This window comes from Acartia tonsa, chromosome 7 (genome assembly GCF_053477335.1).
Source record: "Acartia tonsa isolate MP-2025a chromosome 7, ASM5347733v1, whole genome shotgun sequence".
Taxonomy (NCBI): domain Eukaryota; kingdom Metazoa; phylum Arthropoda; class Copepoda; order Calanoida; family Acartiidae; genus Acartia; species Acartia tonsa.
This window is the reverse complement of record NC_137266.1, coordinates 21,227,450-21,252,465: the sequence shown is the minus strand read 5'-3', so window position 1 is coordinate 21,252,465 and position 25,016 is coordinate 21,227,450. Positions and strand designations below refer to the sequence as shown.

General features: G+C 28.7%; 1 protein-coding gene across 2 annotated transcripts in view; it reads right to left on the bottom strand.

Moving 5' to 3' along the window:
- LOC145325056 (ribosomal protein S6 kinase alpha-5-like) overlaps positions 1-25,016 on the bottom strand; it is a 59,295-nt gene that overhangs the window by 21,792 nt on the left and 12,487 nt on the right. For both annotated transcript variants that reach the window (XR_013881389.1, XM_080167876.1), the window contains exon 3: positions 1,413-1,508. Coding sequence is in view for 1 of the 2 variants with exons in the window: in XM_080167876.1 (XP_080024002.1) it covers positions 1,413-1,508 (96 nt within the window). In the remaining variant the exon portion in view is untranslated. The remainder of the gene's footprint in view (positions 1-1,412; positions 1,509-25,016) is intronic.

Here is a 25,016-nt window from a genome sequence, read left to right as displayed (position 1 = left end):
TGTTTAAAATAGATTTCTTTTGCTTGTTGTATGATAATAATTATTTAATAGGCATTTTGACTGACGGATAATTTAATGGCATGACATTTGTTTTTCATAGTAAATATCTCATACCTTAAATGTATTTTTTCTTTTAATAGAAATAATATGAAAGCTTTTATGGGTGTTGGGGACAATGAACTTTTATTTGTTGGACAACTACTCTATAATTTACTTTTATTGTATGTATTGGAACCATGTTAGGCCCCTCTGACGGAACTCTTGTTGTGACCAAACCACGTAAATTTATGGGATAAAGGCCAGGGATCTAAATGGATAAGACAATGGCCGATAAATTGATGTAAATCACCAATGATGATACTTAAAATTACCTCTTTTTTTAAACGTTTGGACACTCAATTTAATACTCCAACCAATCAAAATTTAATAAATTTTCCCAAGGTTGTTAAGCCAATAAGAAAAGATTATTTGGGCGCTAGTGTAATAAACAGCCCAATGTCCCCTCCCACCCTGGATAAAGGCACATAAAAAATATTACCAATTAAAGGCTTTGTTGTTATCTCCTTAGGTATATTTATCTGTTATATTATCTAATATTCTTTTTATTTTGGTTCCTTGCAATTTTTAAGATGAACAAAGTTAGCAGTTTTGGATTTTTACGTAATAGAACTTAAATGGAATTTTGTGCTGGTTTCTAACGTAATAGATTTCTAGTAGTATAACAACAAATTTACAGGCTAGTATGGGTGCTAATCATATTGTAATACTCTGATTTTAATTACTCTCAGAACTGTCGATTGTTGTGACATAGAGTCAGAACAAACAAGAACAATTTATCCAAAATTAGCGCAATAAATATGAAATTCCAATTACTTGATTTTTATTAGATATTTAAACATCTAAATTTTAAAATTGCTGTTGTAATAAAAGCAAGTTATATAGAAGCTACGCTTATAATAAAGTGGTAGGCAGAGATTAAATTAGGAAAAGGTGGGTTGAAAGATAATGAAATAACAAGAACAATAATTCAACTTGTGGAGTTATTCTTTTATCTGAAATGTTAAAAATGTTTTTTTTAAATGAGTTTATGAGAAGCTAAAAAATGTACGAAAATCAGGATCACTAAAAAAAGAACACCTAATTTAAAGCTTGAATTTATCCGAATTTATATTAAAAAACAACAATTAGACTTTAGAAAAGCATTTGTTGCATAATATTAAGTTTTAAGTAGGTTGAAGAATTATTCATATGAAAAACTAATCCTATTTTATACAATGGTAAGGATAACCACTGAACCGATTGATATCTTCATTTATTTGGAATCTTTCTTTACATAGATCATGGTACTGGTTTATTGCTATTTTCGGCCTCATCCTAAGAGGAAAAGGGTTAAGAAAATAATAATAACTTACCTCCTGTGCCCAATACTTTGAGTAGGTCGAAATCCTTCATGGAAACCCCATGGCGTTTGCTGGCAGAATCTTGCGCACATTGAGCCACACCACAATCTGAAATTTTAAACATTTTGTTAGGAACTTTCAGGCAGTTATTTGAGATAGATTTCTAGAATTTCTTGTGATGATTCTCTTAACCAAGGATCATATAAAAAAAATGAAAAACTTTGCAATGCTTTGCGTACAAACATATCAATTAAAACACAGTTTTTAATAATTTTTAATGATCAGCCACAAGTCCGTTATTAAAACCTTTAAACCAATATTTATTACTGTATAAAAATATTGTCAATTTCAGACGACTAAATTAGCTACAAGATTTTAAATACTACTTAGCATAATAGCTACTCGTAAACCAAGGGATAAACCATACGTATGGCATCTACTAAACATTGTCAATAAATTCAAATTAATCTAAACATTAAAGTTTCCAATTGGTATTGCACCACTATTTGTTCTTGTTAAATCGTCTTTGATTATTTTTGTAACAGGTTTTTTATAAGACATAATTATATCAAAACAAATAAGAAAACTATTGCAACAAAACGAGGGAGGAAACCATGGATCTAAAGGGATAAGACAATGGTCAATTAATTCATATACTTATACATATATCCCCAATGATGATACACAAGACACAATCGTATCAAAAGAAATAATAAGACTATTGCAACACAAAGAGGGGGGAACACTGAAAATTATATTGTTCTACAACCCTACAAAATTGTTCTACAGAAATTGATGTAAGATTAATTTACAGCCATTTGTCATATCCCTCTTCCCTGATTGCAATAGCTAGTTTTGTAGAGGATCATAAAAGAAGAAAACTTGCAATTACTCCACCCTTAACCTTTAAAGCAACATAAATCAGTTAAAACAAACTTTATTCTAATTGAGAAGGGGGGAGGTGGGTGTTTTAATCCTTGATTGTCGTATAAATTCCTTTTTAAAAAATAACATAAAAAGGCTCGTTTATTACATAAAATCAACAAAATCCACCGCCCCATTTTTAAAAATGCACCAGTTGAAGGTTTGTTTATACTAAAAAAATATGCATTTTTCCATGTGTCTCAGATTAAGTAATTTGATAGAATTGTAGATATTACATATCATCAAGGATAGGGTGAAGTATTATACAATTAAATAATTTATTGTTAAATTGTTAATAAATTGTTAAATTGTCAATTAGACAGTCGATTTAGAGAAAATATTAAAGTTTGTCTATCATCTCTCTTCGCCCTTTATTGACATAATTGTCGTTGTTGTTTAATAATTTTTATCCTTTTCTTTTTTTCTATTTCTTTTAAAATTAAATCCTTGTTAAAAATAGAAATTAGTTTTTTGACCCTAAAACTCCACAGAGCCAGGGAGGAAGGGGACATTGGGCTGTTTTTATGCATTAGTCCCTTTAGTATTCTAAAAACGTTTTCTTATTCATTGGATGAACAACTTTGGGGACTTGCATTAAATTTTGGTTGTTTGTTTTATTAAGTTGAGTGTCCAAAGGTTTCAACCACAAATTGTAATCTACAGTAGGGGCAATTTTGTGTACCATCATTTGGAATGTACATTAATTTATCGGCCATTGTCTCATCCCTTTAGGTTCATGAAAATTAGTTTTTTGACCCTAAAAATTCAGAGCAATGACACTAAAATAAAACTAGGAAGATTTTTTATACAGAAAAAAGTAACGCAATTAAAATTAAATAACTAAACTCAAAACATGTTTTTTTTCTGGACAGTTTGCATTTTTAGTAGTTTTTATGCTTTGTAATTAATGAACTCGCTGTGAAAGAACATATAAATTGTAAGTACATTTAAACAGAAATAAAGAATTAGAAAAATAAAATGTAGGTATTTTTCTTCATGTATTTAAATAATATTAATATTTTTCTATAATAAGTAGAATGTTAATTTTTAAAAAATTGAAGGCAACGTTAATTTATTAGAATCAATTTAATCACACAATTTTTTATGACATTTAAAATAATCACTTTTTAGTAGCGCAGCTACTATATTATTGGGATACGTCCGGCTAACCGTCACTAGCCGTCAATTTGACTAAGGTATTATTATTATGACACAGACAATTTTAATCTTCTAACTTTTAACTAGTATTTTATTATCAAACTAATAAAAATACACCTACACACACACACACACACACACACACACACACACACACACACACACACACACACAAAAGCTCTTACAATAACAAGACACGCGACAAACGTATAGGGTTATAAAATGATTCTAATAACATTGGACATAGAGATTTAAAAATAAATCTATTAAATACACTAAATAATCTTTCTTGAAAGCTAAATTAATCCTTCATAATAAACAATAAACATACATACAAACGCAAACCCTAAAACTTTATCCACAAGTTATTAATATTTGATGTAAAAGTTATGCCTTTAATTGCACTAATGGATTAGAATATACGTGGATTATATAACAGGAGAAAAATTGTCGTCACTTTAGTTTACAACTTCCCCTCGCTTTTGTTGGTCGGGCCGTTTATCCAAAATGAGGGGAGGGGATGGGGTAAAGGAGATATCGCTATTTCAGCCCGCTACACAGTTCACACAATTATAGAACTAGAAAATTTGGTGTAAGATCCAAGTAATAATAAATCCATTATTTCACTACTCTATACGTAGGCCTAATAATCAGACGTCTGGTTTTTGTATATTCCTAAAATCTATTAGAATCAGTATTTTTACAGTACAATGTTAAACTACAAATAGATTATGATCATACTGTTACTGAAGTATGAAATAAATCTAGGAACTGTTTTATTGATGCTTTATTATAGACTTTTATATAAGGTATAAAAAAAATTATATGACACAATAATTAAAATTGTCTCTTTATTTAAACGATTGATTTGAATGTTGTTATCAAATCTTCTCTGTCCTGTTTATTTTTCTATAATATAAAGTAAGTTTTTTTTTGTCGAAAGCTTGTGATCTCGGAAACTGCTGGTCAAGTCTTTGGATGGTTTTAGACTATTTTTATGACCTACATGTTTCCCTTAAGGCTAGGTACGAAGCAACTAGTTAATTAATGAGTTATTAATTATCTAAACTCTTTATGAAGTTTGTTCTTTTAACGCCTGGCAACAGGCTGAGGTAAAAAAGTACTTATTTCTTGCTTGAATATTTAAGCAATCAAAAAAGGGAACAGTGAAGTAAAAATTTGTTTTTAATATTCCTAATTTAAAGAATTTTTGAGGTCATTCTATCTAGGTAATCTAGATTACATAAAAATAGACAAAAATAACATCTTATTTTCAAAAAAAAATTAAAGTCATTCTATGTAAATCTAGAAAATCATATACAGAACTTTACAACTCGCAAAAAAATAGGGTGGAGGGGAATGCATTGACAGTGATAAGGATTCTAAAAATAATTTCTTAATATGACAGCTAAATATTAATTTATAAATGTACTAAAACCATCCTAAAAATCTACCTTTAAATCTTAAATATTTTGTTCTTTTTATTTAATTTTTTATAATAATAAACTATGCCATGAGAAAATAAAGCTTTCCCTGTGTGTATACATATAAGTATACTCCAGTAAGGAATAGTCTTTTTTACTCTAGTAAATATATAATACATATATTTATACTCGAGTAGAACAAAATTAGGTCAAGGTAGAAAAAAGAAAAAGAAAGACTTTTTTTACACTTTTTTCAAAAAGAAACATTATTATGGCAAAAACAAGCAAAAATAATTTAGAAAGGCAATAATGAATGACACTTTTAACGTTTTTAGCTTAGTTTTTGCATTTTAAAATTGTGTGTTTTTCTTACATGATTTTTGTCATTTATTTATAGATAAATGATAACTAGTTTTATTATATTTTGATTGATACTGAATGTACATTTAATATAAGTATTATGATAAACTAATAGAAAAACAAGTGAAAATTCAAATTGTTATGATGATCTAAAAATGCGCCATTGTTACCTAAGGAAATCTACAAAAAATTAACACTTAGTTTTTTTTCTTCTTAATACATAAATGATCTTTAAATAGAGAGCAAAAGATAAAAATAACAATTTTAAGAAAATCTAACCTATAAATATCTCAAATGATTTAGAAAAATATATATTTCTATATTTTTGTTGAAAATTTATTCTATTTTTGGTAACATAATATATTGTAGAGTTTTTGATATAAAGATACTGAAAAAGTTTTACGCTGTTTTTGAATCAATATAGAATTATTAATATCCTATTTTATAAAGCAATAAAGTTTATTTTTGTCTGAAGCTTTAGATTTCAATAACTACTGAACTAATTGAATTTTTCTTTCAAGGGTAGATTCATTTAGGACCAGAAAAGGTTTTAAGCTATTTTTGACGTCCTTTAAATACAGAGCCCTTAGATGCTAGGTTCGCAGCTGCTAGTTTGTCATAGAGTAGACGTAAATATAAGACATATTAACTTTAATTATTATTACTATTACTTGTATCTAACTACTGCACTAAGAGAGCAAATGTATTACATAAGTTATAAACTTAATAATACATATAGAAATATATCATTTATAAAAAGGTAAAATAGGGCCTCTACTTATACATATTTGTGTAATTCTTAGACTTTAAATGCAGTTATATAATTATTTTAAAAAGAGTAGGGTTACTATTGAAGATTTGTTGTAATCAATGTTTTAAGTACACTATGAATTTACAATAAACCAATTATATTGCTTTTAAATTAATAAATAAAAGCTAATTGTCCTTTCATCTATAAACACAAAAATCACTTAGAAATCTAACTTTGATACTCATATTCATAAAAATTTTAAAAATAGGACCAAAAACACCAAAGATATGGGAAAATATAAAAATAGCCAAAAACCTGCTAAAAGCAGTCCGACCACCATGCATGTTTCATAGTTGATTATGCTTCTTAATGATGATGGGAATATTGACAAAAAGTTTCAAAAATATAACAAATCAAATCATATAGAAAACTTTATATCTAGTACAAAAAAAATGTTTGAATATGAGTAGAAAATTAGAGCAAAATATTGGCGAAGTTTGCAGTGCTAAAACTTTGCATAATTATATAATACATTTGCAAAGAGGCCCTTACACACACACACACACACACACACAGAAAGACACACACACAAACAAATAGACGTAATTCTTCTAAGGTTTCGTCTCAACAAGATGAATAAGGGGCATCTTAAGGATTTTTTCTTTTGTTTTGATTAGTCATAAAAAGACCAAAAAACATTAGGTAATTCAATTGATTTAGGTTTTTCCTAATCTTAGATTATTTTAGGCATCTTATTATACATATTAAACTACATGTATCAAGAGAGAGGGGGTATTTAGGAAATTAATCAAAAGGCTGTTTATTACACTAGTCTCCAAAGTGACTAGAAATAACGTTTTTTTTTTATTCGTTGGCTTAACAACTTTGGAGACTTTTCTTGAGTTTTAATTGGTTGGTTTATTCAGTTAAGTGTCCAAACGTTTCAACCACTAATTGTGATCTACAGACAGGTTTATCATCATTGGTGATGTACATCAATTAATCGGACATTGTCTTATCCCTTATATCCCTAAATGTCCTACCCCAATCTTACAAAATGCAAATTAATATTTCATTACATTTAAATGAGTTAATCCTAGTTTAAGAATGAAAAAAGACAAATAACAAGGATGACAACATCCATAAGTAGCGAAGCACAAAAAATCATAGATGGGAATACGTACAGGTAGATTTAAAAGGTTTTTACTAAAATCAAGAATAGATTTATTGGATAAAATAAATATGAAACCTTGTTTTATTTTGTATGATGACGATGGTCAAAGTAAATTATATTAAAGATGCTCATAACAATGGGAAAAATTATTTTGATACTGATATCCCATAAAAGTTTGAAAATTGGATCAAAATAAACAAAGATATTGGGAAATATGTAAAATATATAAAAATAGCCAAAAACCTGATAAAAGGCAGTCTGGCCGCCATGGTTGTTTTCTTAAAAATTTAATTTTTAAATCCTTAAAAATTTGGAAAATCGGACCATATACACTAAAGATATGGAAAAAAGTGTTAAATATATTTATAAATAGCCTAAAACAAGCCAAAAAGGCAGTCTGGCCGTCATGGTTATTTCCTTTAAAGACGGGAAATTTAATTTTGATATCTAAAACTGAAAAATTTTTGAAAATCTAACTATAAACACTGAAGATATGGAGAAAAATGTTAAAAATATAAAAAAAAACAGCCTAAAACCTGCTGAAAAGGCAGTCTGGCCGTCATGGTTGTCTTCTTTAAAAGATGGGAAATTTAATTTTGATATCTATAACTGAAAAAATTTTGAAAATCGGACCATACACTGAAGATATGGAGAAAAATGTGAAAAATATAAAAATAGCCTAAAACCTGCTAAAAAGGCAGTCTGGCCTTCATGATTGTTTCTTTAAACGACAGAAAATTTAATTTTGATATCTGTAACTGAAAAAATTTTGAAAATCGGACCATAAACACTGATGATATGGAGAAAAATGTGAAAAATATAAAAATAGCCTAAAACCTGCTAAAAATCGGTCCGACCGCAAATGATGTTTTATAGTCAATTGTGCTCCTTAATGATGGGAATGTTGTCAAAAAATTTCAGCATTCTATCTTTTATAGGAGCTGAGTAAATCCCATTTCCCCCATAGCGTTACGGACTGACGGACTGACTGACGGACTGACTGACTGACGGACGGACAAAGTGAATTATAGAGTAGCTTCGCTACTAAAAACTATAATATAAGTACATTCTTTTTTTTTTACGTAAAACGATATACGCAGATATATGTTAGCTAATTTTATATAAACGTTATATGTAATATATAATTCATTTTATATATTTTTATTTACTTTAAGCATAATACAAATAGTGCTTTAGTATAGATTATCAAAGTACATTGAAATCTAATACATGGATTTAGATAAAAAACAATAATAATATAATTACAAAAAACCTAAATGAGCCAAAATTTAATAAAATTCATACTTAATCATTTATTGCTTTTTAATTAACTTAAGTCTTAATGAAGAATATTCTACAAGATATTATTATAAATTCATATCACAATGCTAAACAGCTGTTTTATGATAAAACAAAATTGAAAACATTAATGGCGAAATTCAAATATTGCATAAAATTTTGAAATAATTTACATTATACCTACTAAATTTTAAACACTTGTTTATTCTAATATATTTTTACAATCTCTGCTAAAATTAGGTAACTAGGCCGAAATATAATTCTATTCTACCCTTCCAAATCTACTTATTATTACTTAACGTTCCTACGATTACGTTGAAAAAAAACTTATTTTTAGCAAATTGTAAACATTTGATTTACATTTAAATAGTTCTTATATTATTTTGTATTTAAAACGAAGGAACATAGAGGCAAAAAAGCCTACTGATGATATAAAAATTACTTGTGGATTTTTGGAATTTTATATTCGTTGATTTTTAAAAACACTCAATTTTGTAATATCATACCCCAAACATTTATTAATCATGAATTGATTAAGTTAGGTAACATTATGTTGAAATTATGATGAAATTTAACAAAGGCACTTGCAACAAAATATAAAATATTGAAGTTTAGCTTCTATGTCAAATAATAGATTATCGTGGTTTGTCTGTTGAAAAGAAGTTGCGCTACTAAAAGTAAAAATGACAAAATAAACAGAAAGAGTGGGGACAATGGGATCTTTATTACACTAGTCCCCAAAGTTTTATAATAGCGTTTTCTTATTCGTTGGTTTAACTACTTTGAGGACTTTTAGTAAATTTTGATTGATTGGATCAGTAGGTAAAGTGTCCAAACGTTTAAACCACTAATTTTACTCTTCAGAAACTGTGATTTGGAATATTATCATTGGGGGATGTACATTAATTCATCGGCCATTGTCTTATCCCTTTAGAACCCTTCAAAATAAAGGTCAAAAAAGTTCCAAAGTTCAGTGTAAGCTTTAGGGTTGAAAATTGTGTAACATATATTGCTACGGTCACTTTTCCAATACATACAGTATACTTTTTTAGCTATCCAACTTAGGGATCTAAAGGGATAAGAAAATGGCCGATAAATTGATGTACATCCCCAATGAAAACAAAATTACCTCTTCTGAAGATTACAATTTGTGGTTGAAAAGTTTAGATACTCAATAAACCAACCAATCAAAATTCAATAAAAGTTCCAAAGAATAAGAAAACGCTAACATAAAACATTGGGGACTAGTGTAATAAACCACCCAATGTCCCCTCCCTGCTTCTAACTAGTTTAAATTTAGATACATTAAGTACATATAAAGGTCAATTTACAAAAAAACTCAAAAAAACAAGGACAATTTAAATTAATGAAGGAATGTCAATAAATCCATAAATACGATATCGTTATAAGATGTCTCCTTGTGCTTCGGGCAATATTTTTTTTTATATCCATCAATAAACAAGAAAGATATGGCCAATAAATCTATTACCAAATAATTTGACTGAATGACGTACAGACCTAATTATAATGGAAGCTGCGCTTCTAATTACGGTAAAATTAATCTGCTTAAAAATCAAATTACACATATATTCATATAATATTAGAATAAAAATGCAATAAACCAATAAAATGTTAAAACATTATTTTTTCAAATAATGAAGATATCGCATTAAAAATGCTTATACACAAAACTTATTTTTTTAGCAATATTTAAAGATTAGAATATCGTAGGAGAAAAATGTTATATAACTTTTTTTCATAAAGACAAACGTATTTACAGATATTATTTTTTTCTTGTATTATAAATAATTTTTGGAACATTTATCTGTGTTCTATAAAGCTTAGAATTGCATCATTTTGTAGTTTTAGTGCATTTAGATTGAGGCACAAAATTTTCAAACATTTTCCTCAATAACAATTCTCAGGGAAATAAGGGATAGGCATTTGTAATTTTAAACACTTAAGGGATAGATAGGGATAGTTTTTTTCAACAAGCCGATGCCACCCGCCATTTTTTAACAAAACTCACATGTCTCTGCCGCCGGTAATAAAAGCTGAAAAATAAGTCCCCAAAGCCTTTTTAAGCCATTTTTTTTTATCAAACACCCTTAGCAGCTGTCAAATGCACTTTACATTGATTGAAAAAGCCGCAATGGACGGCTTCAAAGCCGTGGAATTTATCTTAACAAAATCATTCTTTCCCCATTCCTTTTATCACTGAAAACTACAGGAGGAGTTTAAAAAAATCCGACAAACATCCATTTTTATCTCAAACTTTGAACTAAGCCACAGCTAACCTGGCCAAAACTACGGTGCACCAGTTTATAATTAAAACCTATAGGTTAAAAATAAAACATTAAATAGTTCTTCTTTACTTTACCGCTTTTTCTGTTAAAGGAATTATTTGAAAATTTTAATAAACATACCTAGTAATAAAAATAAAAATGAGATAATAGTTATTTCTCGCATCGTATCATAAACAGCTTTCCGCGGATATAGAATGTACAATTATAAGATTTAAACCAGTTTTTATATTCGTAGAAAGCTGGATATAATACGACATAGTTTTTTCGTATGGATGAGAACCGGTTCCTGTCCACCGGATTCGAATGAATACGAAAAACATATATTAAAATGATAATTAGGACCTACCTAGCTATAGTTATCTATATGTAATAACAGACCCTATCTAATCAAATCTTAAGTTTCCGGGGTTATAAAGTTTAAAAATCAATCATTTTAACCCATACAAAGTAAAATGAAAAGACTGAATAGCTACTTCAAAAATAGACTGGTTTCAAAGTTTTAGTTGTTTAACAGCATAAAATCATGTCCTAATAGACTGAAAATCTACAGCAATAAAAGAACTTTGGAAACAGCAATATACTTTAAAATCTATTCATATGTAATCAACTTCCTTTAGAGGCCTTTAAATTCTGACTTTTAAAATTATCAAGGTCAAATGTTTTTAAGCTATTAAATTAAATCAAATATTATACCTAACTAAGATACATAATATATTAATATTTGAGTTATAATTTAATTTAATAACAAGGATCTATTATATGTATAGTAGCAAGATTTTTTGTCTGAAGATTTAGATTTCAATAAGAACTGAACCGATAGGTTTCTCTAAGTAAGGTAAGCTCCACATAGGTCCTGTAATGGTTTAAGACTATTTCATTTTTAGATTTAAGATGGTTTTAAGCTATTTTTAGAATACAGAGCCCCTAGATGCTAGGGGCGTAGTCGGTTGTTTCAAATAAATTAGTAAACAAAACAAAACAAAAAGGTATTTAATGTTATTCAAGGACATTGTATTCAAAAGAAAATATCATAAAGAGTTTGAAAGTATATGTCAGCTACATATAAACGCCTTAAAATCAAGGCTAAAAAGTCCTTAGAAATGGTTCTAAAGATAGCAATATTTAACACAGAATTACAGCCATATAGGCCTATTACAGTACTGTAAAGGTGCTGTAACCAATGACCTTAGGAGCTGTACTTATTAAACAAATATGAATGTGGTTCTGTTTATCTGTATCTGGATGGGTGGGGTCAGTAATGGATTTAGATCATAACTTACTAGCTGTATTATACCTCCCCAGAGAAAGATATAAATATTGTGGAAGGTAATTAAAGGCACAAAGCAAAATATTTGACTTAAAATCAAATTAAATCATCACTGAAGGATAATTAAAATTTATGTACAATTTGCTTAATTTTCAATGATTTTTTAAAAGTAGTGCAGCTATAATTTATTTTTTTAGTATATTTATCATTTTCTCTTATATTATGTCCTTATCTTATACGATAATCTATATTTGAATAATTGAATTCAAGAAATAATAATCATATTCTATGACTATTAATTTTAAAATCATTCAAAATCTTAAAACTGCTAGAATTTTATGGAAAAACAAATGATGAAGTATTTTTTCAAGTCCCATATTGGGCAAGTACCGCAAAAGGTAAAGCAACCCTTAAATTCAGAATATCTGCCCATTTTTTAAAATTCATATCTCCCCCCCCCCCCAGTTTTTAAGTGAAGCTAACCCTTTTTGCTGTTGGTTAATAGCTGTTGCGGTGTTTTTGCAATTAAACAAAAGTTTTTAGTACATATTTTTACATCATGTAGGAGAAGATTTTTATTTCCACCAAAATAATAAAATCTAAATGTGCTATTGTAAGTTTTAATATTTTACTATTTTGTAGCAGAGTTTTTAGCCGGAATGCGTGCACAACGCTGGAACGGCGTGCGCACTCGGCTTTGCATCATTTGCATGCAAAATTTATACAAAACTGGTTTTAGGTCACAGCCACACACACACACACACACACACACACAGGGTGTTTGTGTGGGATAGGGTAGGTTTGTAAGTTATGAAGATAAAATATTTGAAAAACAAAATTAAGATATTTTCCAGAAGTTAATCAGATAAAAAATATTCAATGCTTAGGTACTCTTTCTTTAATTAAAAAAATATACTGAATTTATGTAGGTATATAATCTTTATCTTATTATTTTGTAGAATCTTGGTCCCTTAACCTTTCAACAGGTGGTTTGGGTGAGTTGGGTACCTTGCAACAACCCTTTCATCCCCCCTCACTCCCCCACAAACAACATTTTTATGCTCAGCTGTTGGGCGCTTTTTGGTTGTGAATATGACAACATCACAGCATCGCAACTCCACCCCTTTCATAAACAACAACCAAGCATAACAACAACAACAAAGTGTGCTGTAGTGGTGGTTGGGCTCAATAAAAAGAGGGTGTTGGAGGAAGATAATAAAAAGGGGGTAAATTGTTGGATGGTATGCGGATGAGTTTTATAATTTGCACAATTTTCAAGGACACAATAAAAGAGGGAGATATTTTTATTGCTTGGAAAACTAAAAGTCAACTGATTTAATTTTACAGATTAAAAGTTTATAAAAATGCTTTTAAAGTAGGTATATAATTAGCAACTAAATTTTTTTTAAAAATATGAAAAAATGTTCTAAAACGTTTCATGACAATTTTTTTATCACACAAACACATGAATTAATGCTAAGAATGTTATTTTTTCAATGCCATCTCATGATTTTATATAAAAAATACTAAATGCTGTAATTAGTTTGGTAAAATTGCTACTATATATTAATTTACAGTTAAAAACTATAGATAAATTCTTAGCTGGCTTTTTATAAAGAAAACAACCTAATCAATATACATAAGTTAAAGAATGTTTTCAATAATCATTTCTTAAAAGATCCCACAAATGGCAGAACTAAACTGTAAAAATCTTTTAGCAAAGATTAGTATGGTTCCAGGCTAGGTTTTAAGCTATTTAATAATAAAAATAATAATTAGAATAAACGATTCGACTTACTTAAAAATGCCTGTAGGAACTTTTTTGTATGAAAAATGTAAAATATTTTGACAACTGTGATTTAAATGTCTGCTAAGGATAGCGGCTAACCAATGAACAGTAATAAATACTCACACATACCATACATACACACACAAACACAAATAAGCCATGCATGCCTCTCACTCTAGCTCACAATATTTTAGTTGGAACTATATTAGAACCCGTTAAGTTACCTCTCTCCCTCTAATTCTATCTTTCTATCTGGATAAATACCTTTCACTATGTATCATGTTTTACATTTTTGGACACTCTACATGTATGATTATGTACAAGATGGGTCACTAAAGATCTTGGGAATGGTTTTATTGTATAATTGGTTTTAAAATAAGCTACTTATATTTATTTAGGCCCTTCTGAGATTTTGGATTTTTATTTATATGAAGATATTCACTTTACAAGGCCTTTTATAAACCTCACTTTTTCCTTTTTAGATTCTCAAATATAAGTTTGTATAATGATAGTAGAAATTATGTTAATTTTGGCCTTGTTTCACAACTAACTTTACATATGGGGTGGGGGGGCTGATGTCAACTGATTATCTATTCAAAAGAAAATTGGAAATATGTGTGTGTGTGTGTGTCTTGGTGTGTCACATAGTTTTAAGTATCAAAACAAAAATTTTATGATATTTCAAAATACCTTAAAACAAGAATTTTTGTTTACAATGATCTTTGTCAAATGAAATAAGGCTTATTGCCTTTTTTCTTTGAAAGAAAGGAAGTAAGCAACATTACTTAAAATAATTAATACTAGTATTGCAAAAATGACTAACAGTAAAATCAAGTTCTTTTTAAAAGGTTTTATTAATGTGTTATGACAATTGAATTTCAGTCTATGCTTGCTCATTACTGTAGTGTCATACTTCTACTAAAAGAAAATTCAGAACCTTTAAAAGCGTAGGAGTGCAATACATTTTTACAGACTGTTTTTGTTTTGAAAATAAGATAAGATATGATGGGCAAAAAGAACATGAAATAAAGATATCATACTTGTGTATTATACAATGTTTACATATTTTTGGACACTAATCTTGTATTTAAATGAATAAAGCCACACCCAAAAGTCAACCAAGTCCAACAAGGAACTTTGAAAAGGTACTGATCTATAACTCAAATAAATAATTCCCCTTTATAAAACTACCCCTTTAAAAACTTAAAAGCTTTCTTAAAATATATAGTTAATATATTATCTATGTTTTAAATGCTTGATTAGCTATTTGATACATGTATAGATAAATATTTAGGAATGAGTATACTAAAATACAAACAGTAAAAAAGAGCAGAAAAAGATTTAAATAAATAATGGATTAATCTCCACCATGGATTATTATATCCACAAATCGCGTAAAATTAAAAGTAACATCATTTTTAGATAATAATTATTTTAAGAAAGTATTTTTTGTTTTAAAATGATTAAATCTAAATTGAAAATAGCATTGATAATAAATCACGAAATATGACCCCATTGAATAAATATATTAAAGTAAGTATTCAATTAATCTTTAATTTCACCTATCTGTACCTGTGGATAAATATCTATCACATTTCCTGTTTCATAAGCGCTATTCCTTCACTTTACTTCCTCTTGAATTTTTAACCCTTCATTTGACCTCTTATGACCTCTCTATATACTGAATTTATTTCAATTCACTTTGCAATAGGTAGATGTTTTTATTTTTACATAGATTGTTGAAATATAAGTTACTAGTTGTTTTGCCTCTAGACTCTAGGGAGGACAGGGGCGGGCAGTAAAATAGCCCAAAACCACCTCAAGACATTTAAAAGCTCCCCTGCAAAGCATTTTCCAAGATCTTTTCTTTGTTTGTTAGCGGATGTAAAAATCTAAAAGCATTATATAAAGTTCAATGGCTAAAATAACAAAATTCATACCTACTCAGTGATTTATTGGCATTATTGTATTGATGTAATCCTGTCATTAAGTCAGAAAAGTTTTAATACAGAATCAGTTCTAAGATTTAAAACACTCGAATAACAAAACTCTAGTAGTTTTCTTACCAAATCAATATTAAATATTTAGCATATATGTATGTATACAGTATTCAGTATGACACTTAGATATTCAATTGGCCTTTAACCTTATGGTTTTAAGTCACTACAATAAATCATTATCAATAGATTACATGAGGATCTTGAAATTAAAAAAGGTACCTACCTACCAAATATTTCAAATAATGTTGACATAATAAATAGTTTAGTTTTATAGACACATATTATTTTTCAGGTTTAACTAGCCCTGTAATAAAAGAAGATAATCTAATGTTGCTTGATATTTTATTTACTTTTTAATCAAGGAATGTATTTCCTAGTATTGGTCCATCTTAGCATCTATTCCAAATGGAACAAAAGATCAAATTAAACTTTAGCATAAGACACAAATCTATATCAACAGACAGAACTATTTTTAACTATTTTTAAGAAAAAGCATGCAACAATATAGAATTGAATATTAGGAAGGAAAGGACAATGGCACTTAAACTAACCTACAACAATATATTCCCCTACAGCTATCAAAGGCAGAATTGGATAAGATTAACCTATTTTACTTTCCCTGGGTACCTGAGAAATGCATTTATTTTCACCCTTTTCCCTTTTCTAAAAATATTCAATGGAAAAGGGTTGCATCACCAGAAATATAAGGATAGGCAAATGGCAGAAAAAATATTCATTGCAGGGTTAACTATTCTCATGGATACAGAGATTAAAAACTGGTCTATGAACTAATCTTTTCCCCTATTTATATTAGTAAATTCTTATGATTGGTTAGTATAATTATTCCTTTCTCCTAACAAATTTTGCACTTCTATTTAAATAAAGGAGAATTTCTAATATACTTTCCCTCATAGATGCAGGAATATGTCAATGTAAGATAAATTAATCTTCCTAAGATTTAAGCTATAAACTTCTGCCTATTAGCTATAGAATGTAAGGTTGAGTTTAATTTTTTTTTATCTGATAGTTAAAATTACTCTAAAAGTTAAATTTCTAACTAACAAACCCTTTTATTTTCTGCACTATTTTTTAAAATTTGGATGCATCTTGTAAAAAACAAGAGCGTATTTTTAGAATACTAAGCTTATACTTAAAAATAAATATTTTTAGATTATGCAAAAAGGTCTAAAATACTTTTTTCTAATAAACAAAAATACTTTATTTTTAAGTATTATGTTCAGCTTAAAAGCTATTTAAGCTGTACTCATAATTTATAAATAAAATACTTAAAAGATTTTTATATCAGTTCAAAGATTTTTATTTCTTCTTTTATATATTAACAACATACCTATAAAAAAAACATAAATATAAATATATTTATATCATAGTCATTGATTGTATTACTTATGAAAATACTTGTTATTATACAGGAATGTTTTTTCTTGTAAATGCTTGTTTCTTTACACTTGGATGTACCTAAAAAGTCGACCAGAAACGCAAATCATCATAATAGCAACTATTTTTAATAGGCTACAAACTGAGAAGTTTTTTGACCAACTGTCATTGAATTTCTAAATATTAGATAAAATTTTTTTTTAACATAATAAGTATAATCAATTGCTATTAAGATTTCTTATTGTTTGTTTGTGTGAGAACCATTAAAGCATTGAGATGCTAATCTTAACCATCCAAAACAACCCACCCAAACCTTTTTGCAAAACCCAATTTTTTGCAAGGTTGGCACTTCCTCCCCCTATAAACATCTTCGTTTAGGGTTAGGTACAATATCTCAAGTACAGATGAGCCCTGCAAGGCTAAAGCTTTTAATTTCCTACAACTTAGGAGTTAAGGAATAAATTTACCCTAATTGCAGAAAATAGGGTTGAACCTATGTTCAAATACAAAAAAACACACAAACATACTCATTGTAATACTTCATGGTGGTGCAAAATACGTATTTTTGTCATGTAAGCACAAAGCATCTTTCAATAAAAAAGGGATAACGTAAAAAATGTATTTGGCGGATTTTTTTCTTTTGCATAATGCTTTTTACTTTCAGGCTGTTAAAATGCAACTTTTCTGTATTCCTATTCCTAATACCTTGTATTCTACAGAACATCGTGCTGTATGTATAGTTTAATCCACAGCAGTAAAAAATAAGAAATACTTCCTTGATTCTATCTTTTAAGTGTTATACTTTAAACAATTATAATAATCTTACATGTTGTGGCTTTTAATTTATCAAAATAGTAGATTAAATGCATAAAGGTACATTATGTTTTAAAAATATTTTCCCAAAATACTTTTGAGTGATTTTAAAGCAACATTAATTTCTTACATGAAATAGTTGCTTCTAATTATTAAAGTATAAAAGTATGCTAATCAATTTTGAGATCAAATTACCTATTGAGATTTAAGCTACTTTTTTTATGTTTACTCAAGTTAATTTTATGGTTTTTAGGTGGGGAAAGTGCTTTAATAGAACTTAAAACTATTTCATGCCAAAATTCATTAAATTTTGTCGGACCAGAGAAATTAATCTAAATTGCAGAAATCAATTGCGAGAAGCAGGACTTTCTTAATTCTCATTTTCCCACTTTTTAATTTGTGAAACTTTTTTTCTATAATGTTCATTTGTGTGTGTGTGTTTGTTTACAGTTTGGCGACCCAGTGACTTTTTCTTTTCTTTCCCAACACAATTTTTCTCTTTTTCCGGTTACGGCGGGCGAGACTAGTCGTGTATCGTCTTCTTTACACCCCCCCCCCCCCATTATATACTTTAGATGTAAATATATAAGGAGGTGTCAACATATGAAAGTACGAAAAGAGGTGGGTTTGAAAGATGGTTGATTTTCACCATATTAACATATATTACAGAGAAGAGATAGAGAGAGAGGTGAAAAGATAAAGAAGAGAGATTTAGTTGAAAAATTTCCCAAACTTTCACTAAAGCAGCCTACTTACATTACGTACACACACACACACACACAGGTTATATGGTTGTGTGTGTGTGTGTGGTTGCACTAACCATGGCGCGCATATATGTGAGCGGTGCGTGCGTGTGTGTGTGTGGCAGCCATTTTGGATTTCTCCAAATAATTTTCACAGTGACATACATTCCTTAGCATACAAATAGAAAACACAGACAGACAAACATCCTACTGCTCCCATTTTGGCCAAATTTCTCAACAAAACAGAATGAAAAGAAGAGAAAGAGGGGACATATGTTGAATTTTCTTGCAATATAATAATAAAACTTTCATTAACTTTTCTAACTGTGACTTTACAAGATAATTAATAAAAATAATCAACAGATGATGTTTCAAGAAAATCTTCTAAAATATTTAGGTTAAAGTCTAAAAGGATGTCAGGATTTATTTTAAAATATGTCTGATGACAATATGTATATGTACATAAAGTAACTTTCTAAAAGTAAATAAGTCACTGTAGTATGATAGTAGGGTTGCAAGCTTTCTTAGGGTATTATTTTAGTGTAACATTGTTAAAAAAAAGTCCTAAAACCATCTTTGCTTGCAAAAAATAGGTCAACACCCTTTTCTCCCTAAACTATCCACCTTAATACCAAGTTCTAAGTCTATAATTCGGCCGGAAGTTGTTTTGATTGTAAACCATTTTTATCTCATGAAATAAAGCCATTCATAATATTACTAATATCGAGCTGTTTTTAATCTTAAAAGCAAAGTAACAGGTTCGAATCTTGGGAAATTACACTTGGATTTTTAAAACATATTAAGAAATTAAATAGGTCTTTGATTGTTAGATTCTGTTCAATATTGTCATATTTGGGACTTAGTTTATCCTAATATGATGGGTATATCATATAAATGAATGATTGGAAGGTTTTAAGAAATATTAGTTTGTAAATATAACAGTATGAATTCAGTCTTAATAAGCCTGTCAATTGCTGTAGTACTTGTATTAACAAGAACATAAGAACTGGAAGGAAGGAAAGCTAGGAATGGATTAAACCAATACTTATTGTCATACAACATGTCAAACTTTGTCTCTAATCAATGTCCTATGCATAATTACCCCTTTATGACGTATGCATGTATGTATGTGGGGGGGGGGGGTAAGGAATATTTAAAACAGTTTTACATTATTCAAATAAAATTCTTTCCCTCCATGTTCCTTGTTGAGCATGAACCTCTATAACCTCTTTTTATTTTAAAAGTAAATTAAAATTAAGGGGAATTAGTAGTTTATTACTTTAGGTTAGGTTAGGTCATAATAGGTACTTGGTAGCCCCTTTAGGGCTAGGAATGAAACAATACAACCACCCCGGGGCTACTCTATAACTATTCTGTCCAAACGTCCTAACCTGACTTCTTTTATTATTAATATTTATCCCTTTCAATTATGCATTGATATTATTAATAAGTGGGAGGATATTCTAAATATTGAATGCCATTACATGCATATAAACTATTGCAAATCAACCAGAAAATTGATTTTTGAATTTTTAATTTCAATATTTTAATTCAGATTTTGGACGATTTCTTCATAATAATGAAATATATTATAATAAGTTATGTTATACTAAGTGTAAAAATAAGATAAATGATAGAAATATAAATCTAATCATTAACATCAAATTTGCTAATTGATGGCCAAATTTAAATTTACTTAAGTGTTACTATTTCTAATAGGGCAGAAAATATTAGGTGAGTATTCACTTTCGCATTTTGTCATTTTTGAGTAGTGTTTTATAATCGCAAAATAAGACACAATAATAAATTTATAGAATAGATGGATAACCAGATAACTTCCTGGATCCTCCTATTAAGGATTTTTTTTCGTCTACTATCAAATTGCTTTTTGCTCTTTAAACTAGCTATTTAACCCCTTCCCCCTCTAGTGTTTTATATAATGACATAATAGTAAGTAAATTGAGAAGTTTGTGCTGTGGTAATAAAGGCACACTGAAATTAAATGTATCTATGTATGTCTACTGGGGATATTAAAATATGCTATTCCATTACAGAGAATGTATTGGGTCTTGTTTATTTAGATACTTAGACTTATGCTAAGGGGGGGTTTGCTCATTAAATATATCATAATTAAAGTTGATTGTCTTATTTAAATATTAAGGCTTAATTTTGCTGTTTATATGTAGATTTTAGTGATAAGTTATTTTTTAAGAAACTAATTCTAATGATCAACTTACATAATCTTATCCACGGATGGAAATATCCCTTTGGGGGCATGTGTTGCATATATGCATTGTAAAGAATGCTTTTAAAGGGCTTAAATATATATTTAATCTACCTGTTTATAGATAGATAGATAGATCATAGGTGTTATATATATGTGGATAGGAGGGGAAAGCTTACAGCTAGATACTTGGATAGATTGATACATGAATCTTAATTTAATCTATAAATACAGTTTGTCCATCTTTTTATTTAAAAATCTTGTTAAAAAAAACCTTGAAACTTTTTTTATTCAAATATAAAAATAATATTCCTAAATCTTAAACAACAATAGATCTAACAATTCAAAGTAATCTAATCATGCACCTAACTAGTTCACCTAAGAATATCTTATATGCTGCATATATTAAAACAGCTTGAAATTCGTAAAAAATTGGAAGTGGCACATCACATCACATGAAGCGCATAGGAGAAGGCACGGGATTCAAATTCTTTTAGGTGCATTGCCTTCTTTATGCTCGGATAGGGTTGAACGTACGGAAAAAGAAATTGTAAAACAGGACATGCAAATATAAAATTGAATTTACTGGCCCAATAAGCATAAAAGTCCAAGGTGGGGGTACAGAATTGTTTACCCCCCTCAAACCTTTGTAACCCCTAATTTTACCTCTTAAATTAACAAGTTTGGACGTCCCTGCTAATAGAAGTAGAATCTTATTGTCATTTATTTTGTAAATATTCGTCCCTTTCCAATTTCCTTTACAGTAAACAGCAAACAAAGAAGGAATTTCGTAGTTTTTCAGCTTAAAATTAGCCAACATACATTCAAATTTTAATTAAACTTTAAGAGTTAATGACTTTAAATAGAAATTTAGCTCATACAAGGAAAATTGTATCCATAATTAGTACATATGCTACTATTTTAATATGCTTCAGTATTTTATCTAATTTACAAAAACAGGACGTGTCTGCCCTTTAAGATCTCTTAAATAAAGGAAATAATAGGATGTGTTTATAAACAAAGCTTCCTGTTGGTCCTGAGTAGGTTTAGGCCATTCCTCCTTGAAACACCCCGCCCCATAAGTACTATTCAAATTAATAATTTAATTTTCCATTAATCCATAATCTCTAATAGTTGATGTTCTATTATTATCCATATGTATTATATTAATATATTAGTTACATACACTCTTATTGTTGTATATCAAAGATTTCTCAAATTACACATTTCTATCCATAAATAATCTCTCTCACTTTTCACCCTCCTCCCTCTGTATTTATCTCTCTCTCTCTCTTTCCTCCCTAATTTATCTCTCTGATAATTGATATTTAGGAAGTGATAGTTCCCTTATTTTTGTAATGTAATAACATAATACATATATGTTATTGGTAATAATCCTACAAGTGTATTCACCCCTATCTTCCTTCCTTTGTATATTCACAGTATCACCCCCCCTAATAAATTCTTATACTTTAATATCAGCTGTTTATATATCCCCCCCCCCTTCCACAAAATAATCCCCCTCCAATTTTCTCCCTGATAAAAGTTATTTTGTACTTTCTCCCTCCCCACCCCCCTCCCCTCCTCTCATCAACTCACTTCCTATCAAACTTGCATTTTAGTTTACCCCTCCCCCCTTCCCTTCCACATATCTTTCCCTTCCTGCAAATTCCTCTTTCTCTCTCTCTCTCTCTTATGAAATTCTCTCTATCTCAGCTGTTCTTCTTTTTAAATCCAAAGGCAGGTTAATAACCCGAAGTAATTTTGATAAAAATCAGGGAAAAATTCATCACAATGACTTTTCATTTTTGTAGAACAAATAAAAATAAACAAGTATCCATAAATTCATCTGTTTTGTGTATGTATTTCAATTGTGTTCCATTTTAATTTCAACAAAAACTTAAAATTTTCACTAAAAAATTACCATATCTTTCATAATTAAGCTATTGTATAAATAATAAACTAATTCTATTGTGGTTATTATAAAAAGCAAATTAAAATTTAAAAAAAATAACATTTGAATAAAGACAAAGAATTAGGGAAAAATTAAATGAAAAGAGCGTTAGTTTGAATTAAAATTTTTCCCAAAGCCACCTCTAAAATTTAACAGCTTTAAGTCGCATAATAAAAAAACAAGCCACGCCTAAGCTATTGGAACTTTAAGCTCGAAACGCTTTAAAAATGATTTTAATTAAGGGATAAATAATATTATTTTACGTGTTTATAGCATTTTTTTTATGAAATATGTAATTAATATTAGAAAAGGTGTTTTACAATTATTAAAAACAGTTAAAACATGAAAATTTGAATCAATTATGAAGCCCTGAATGTAACATAGTAACACCTGGAACTAGAAACAGCTTAATATTCATGTTTGCTAATTTTGTTTTAGAAAAATGAATGTTTTTTATCTAAGGGAGGATTGAGACATTGGGCTGTTTATTACACTATTCCTCAAATTTTTATAATAACGTTTTCATATTAGTTGGCTTAACAATTTTGGGGACTTCTATTGAATTTTGATTGGTTAGTTCAATACTTTGAATGCCAAAGCTTTTCAACCACTAATTTACCGGCCATTGTCTTATCCCTTTAAATGCCTTGTTTTATATACATAATTTTTGAACAAAAATATTACATGAAAACAAGACAAAATCTGTCATGGAAAGATAACAAAAAATATGAAGTCAACATTTTATGTAAGTGTAGGTATGTGTTCATAATTTTCATATATTATTGTGGATAAAAATAATACTCCTTTGGAGAGTATTTACATTTTTTCAAAATTAATTCTATAATTTTGTTTTAATAAATGTTATTTTTTTAAGTTAATTGCCAGGGATATAAATGGATAAGGCAATGGCCGATAAATTGATGTACATCCCTAATTATGATACACAATTACCCCTTATGTAGATTTTTAAAAAGTGGTCGAAACGTTTAAACACCCAAATAAACGAACCAACCAATCAAAATTCACTAAAGTTCACAAAGATGTTAAGCCAACGAATAAGAAAACGTTATCATAAAACACTGGGGACTAGTGTAATAAATAGTCCATTGTCCTCTCTCTCTGGTAAATTGCAGATAAGCTAAATTTCTAGGTATATTTCTTTCAAATGTTAAATCTTAAATCTTTTCAAATGAAAGGTTTTTTTCTTTACTCCAATCCCTTAAAAATATAAAGTGTACTGAGGTGGCATGGCATAATTTCTAGATCATTGAACACAAATTATTGATGGATAGTTGTCCTAATAAATAAATAAATAATTCTGATATTCATACTTGTGTACACTTGAGTTACTTGGTTAGTTTATTAGATATTTGAGACTTTACTACTTGCAATTGATATAGAATATTTGTGGATATGACAGGGGAAAAATTTTCGTCAATTTATGTTGCGAACATGGACATCACTTATTGGTCAGTTCGTTCATCCCGTAGGAGCGGAGGGGATGGGGTAGGTATCGTTATTTTAACCAGCTACAAGTTTCAGTTCATTAGAGTACATAATAATCTGGCGTAAGATCCAAGTAATAATAAATCCATTCCACTAGCCTCTAGGGGCTTTGAAGCACAAGGGTAATTATTCAAGTTTAAGACAAGGCAAACACAAAATCTACTGAATAAGTATTTTCGGTTAAGTTTATAAAAAAGGAAGTTATATAACTTTTTTATAGAAATTTTGATTGTAAAATTTGCTACTACCTAGAAACTTTTTGATTTTAAACATATTAATATAAATATGAAACATATGGCTAAAAAATCATAATCTTATGATCTGTAATATCTGTCTAACGGTTAATGGATTATAAGTGGTAGGCCGCCAGCCAGTAAAGAAATGTGCGAGAGAAGAAAAATTATGAGCAATTTCGAATTTGCAAAATCATTCCAGTTATAACAAACCCAAGGACACAGATAAAGTATCTAGAATAAGGATAATTTTGTACATATATTAATATAAAAAGCTAGCAAAAATTTTGATAAAA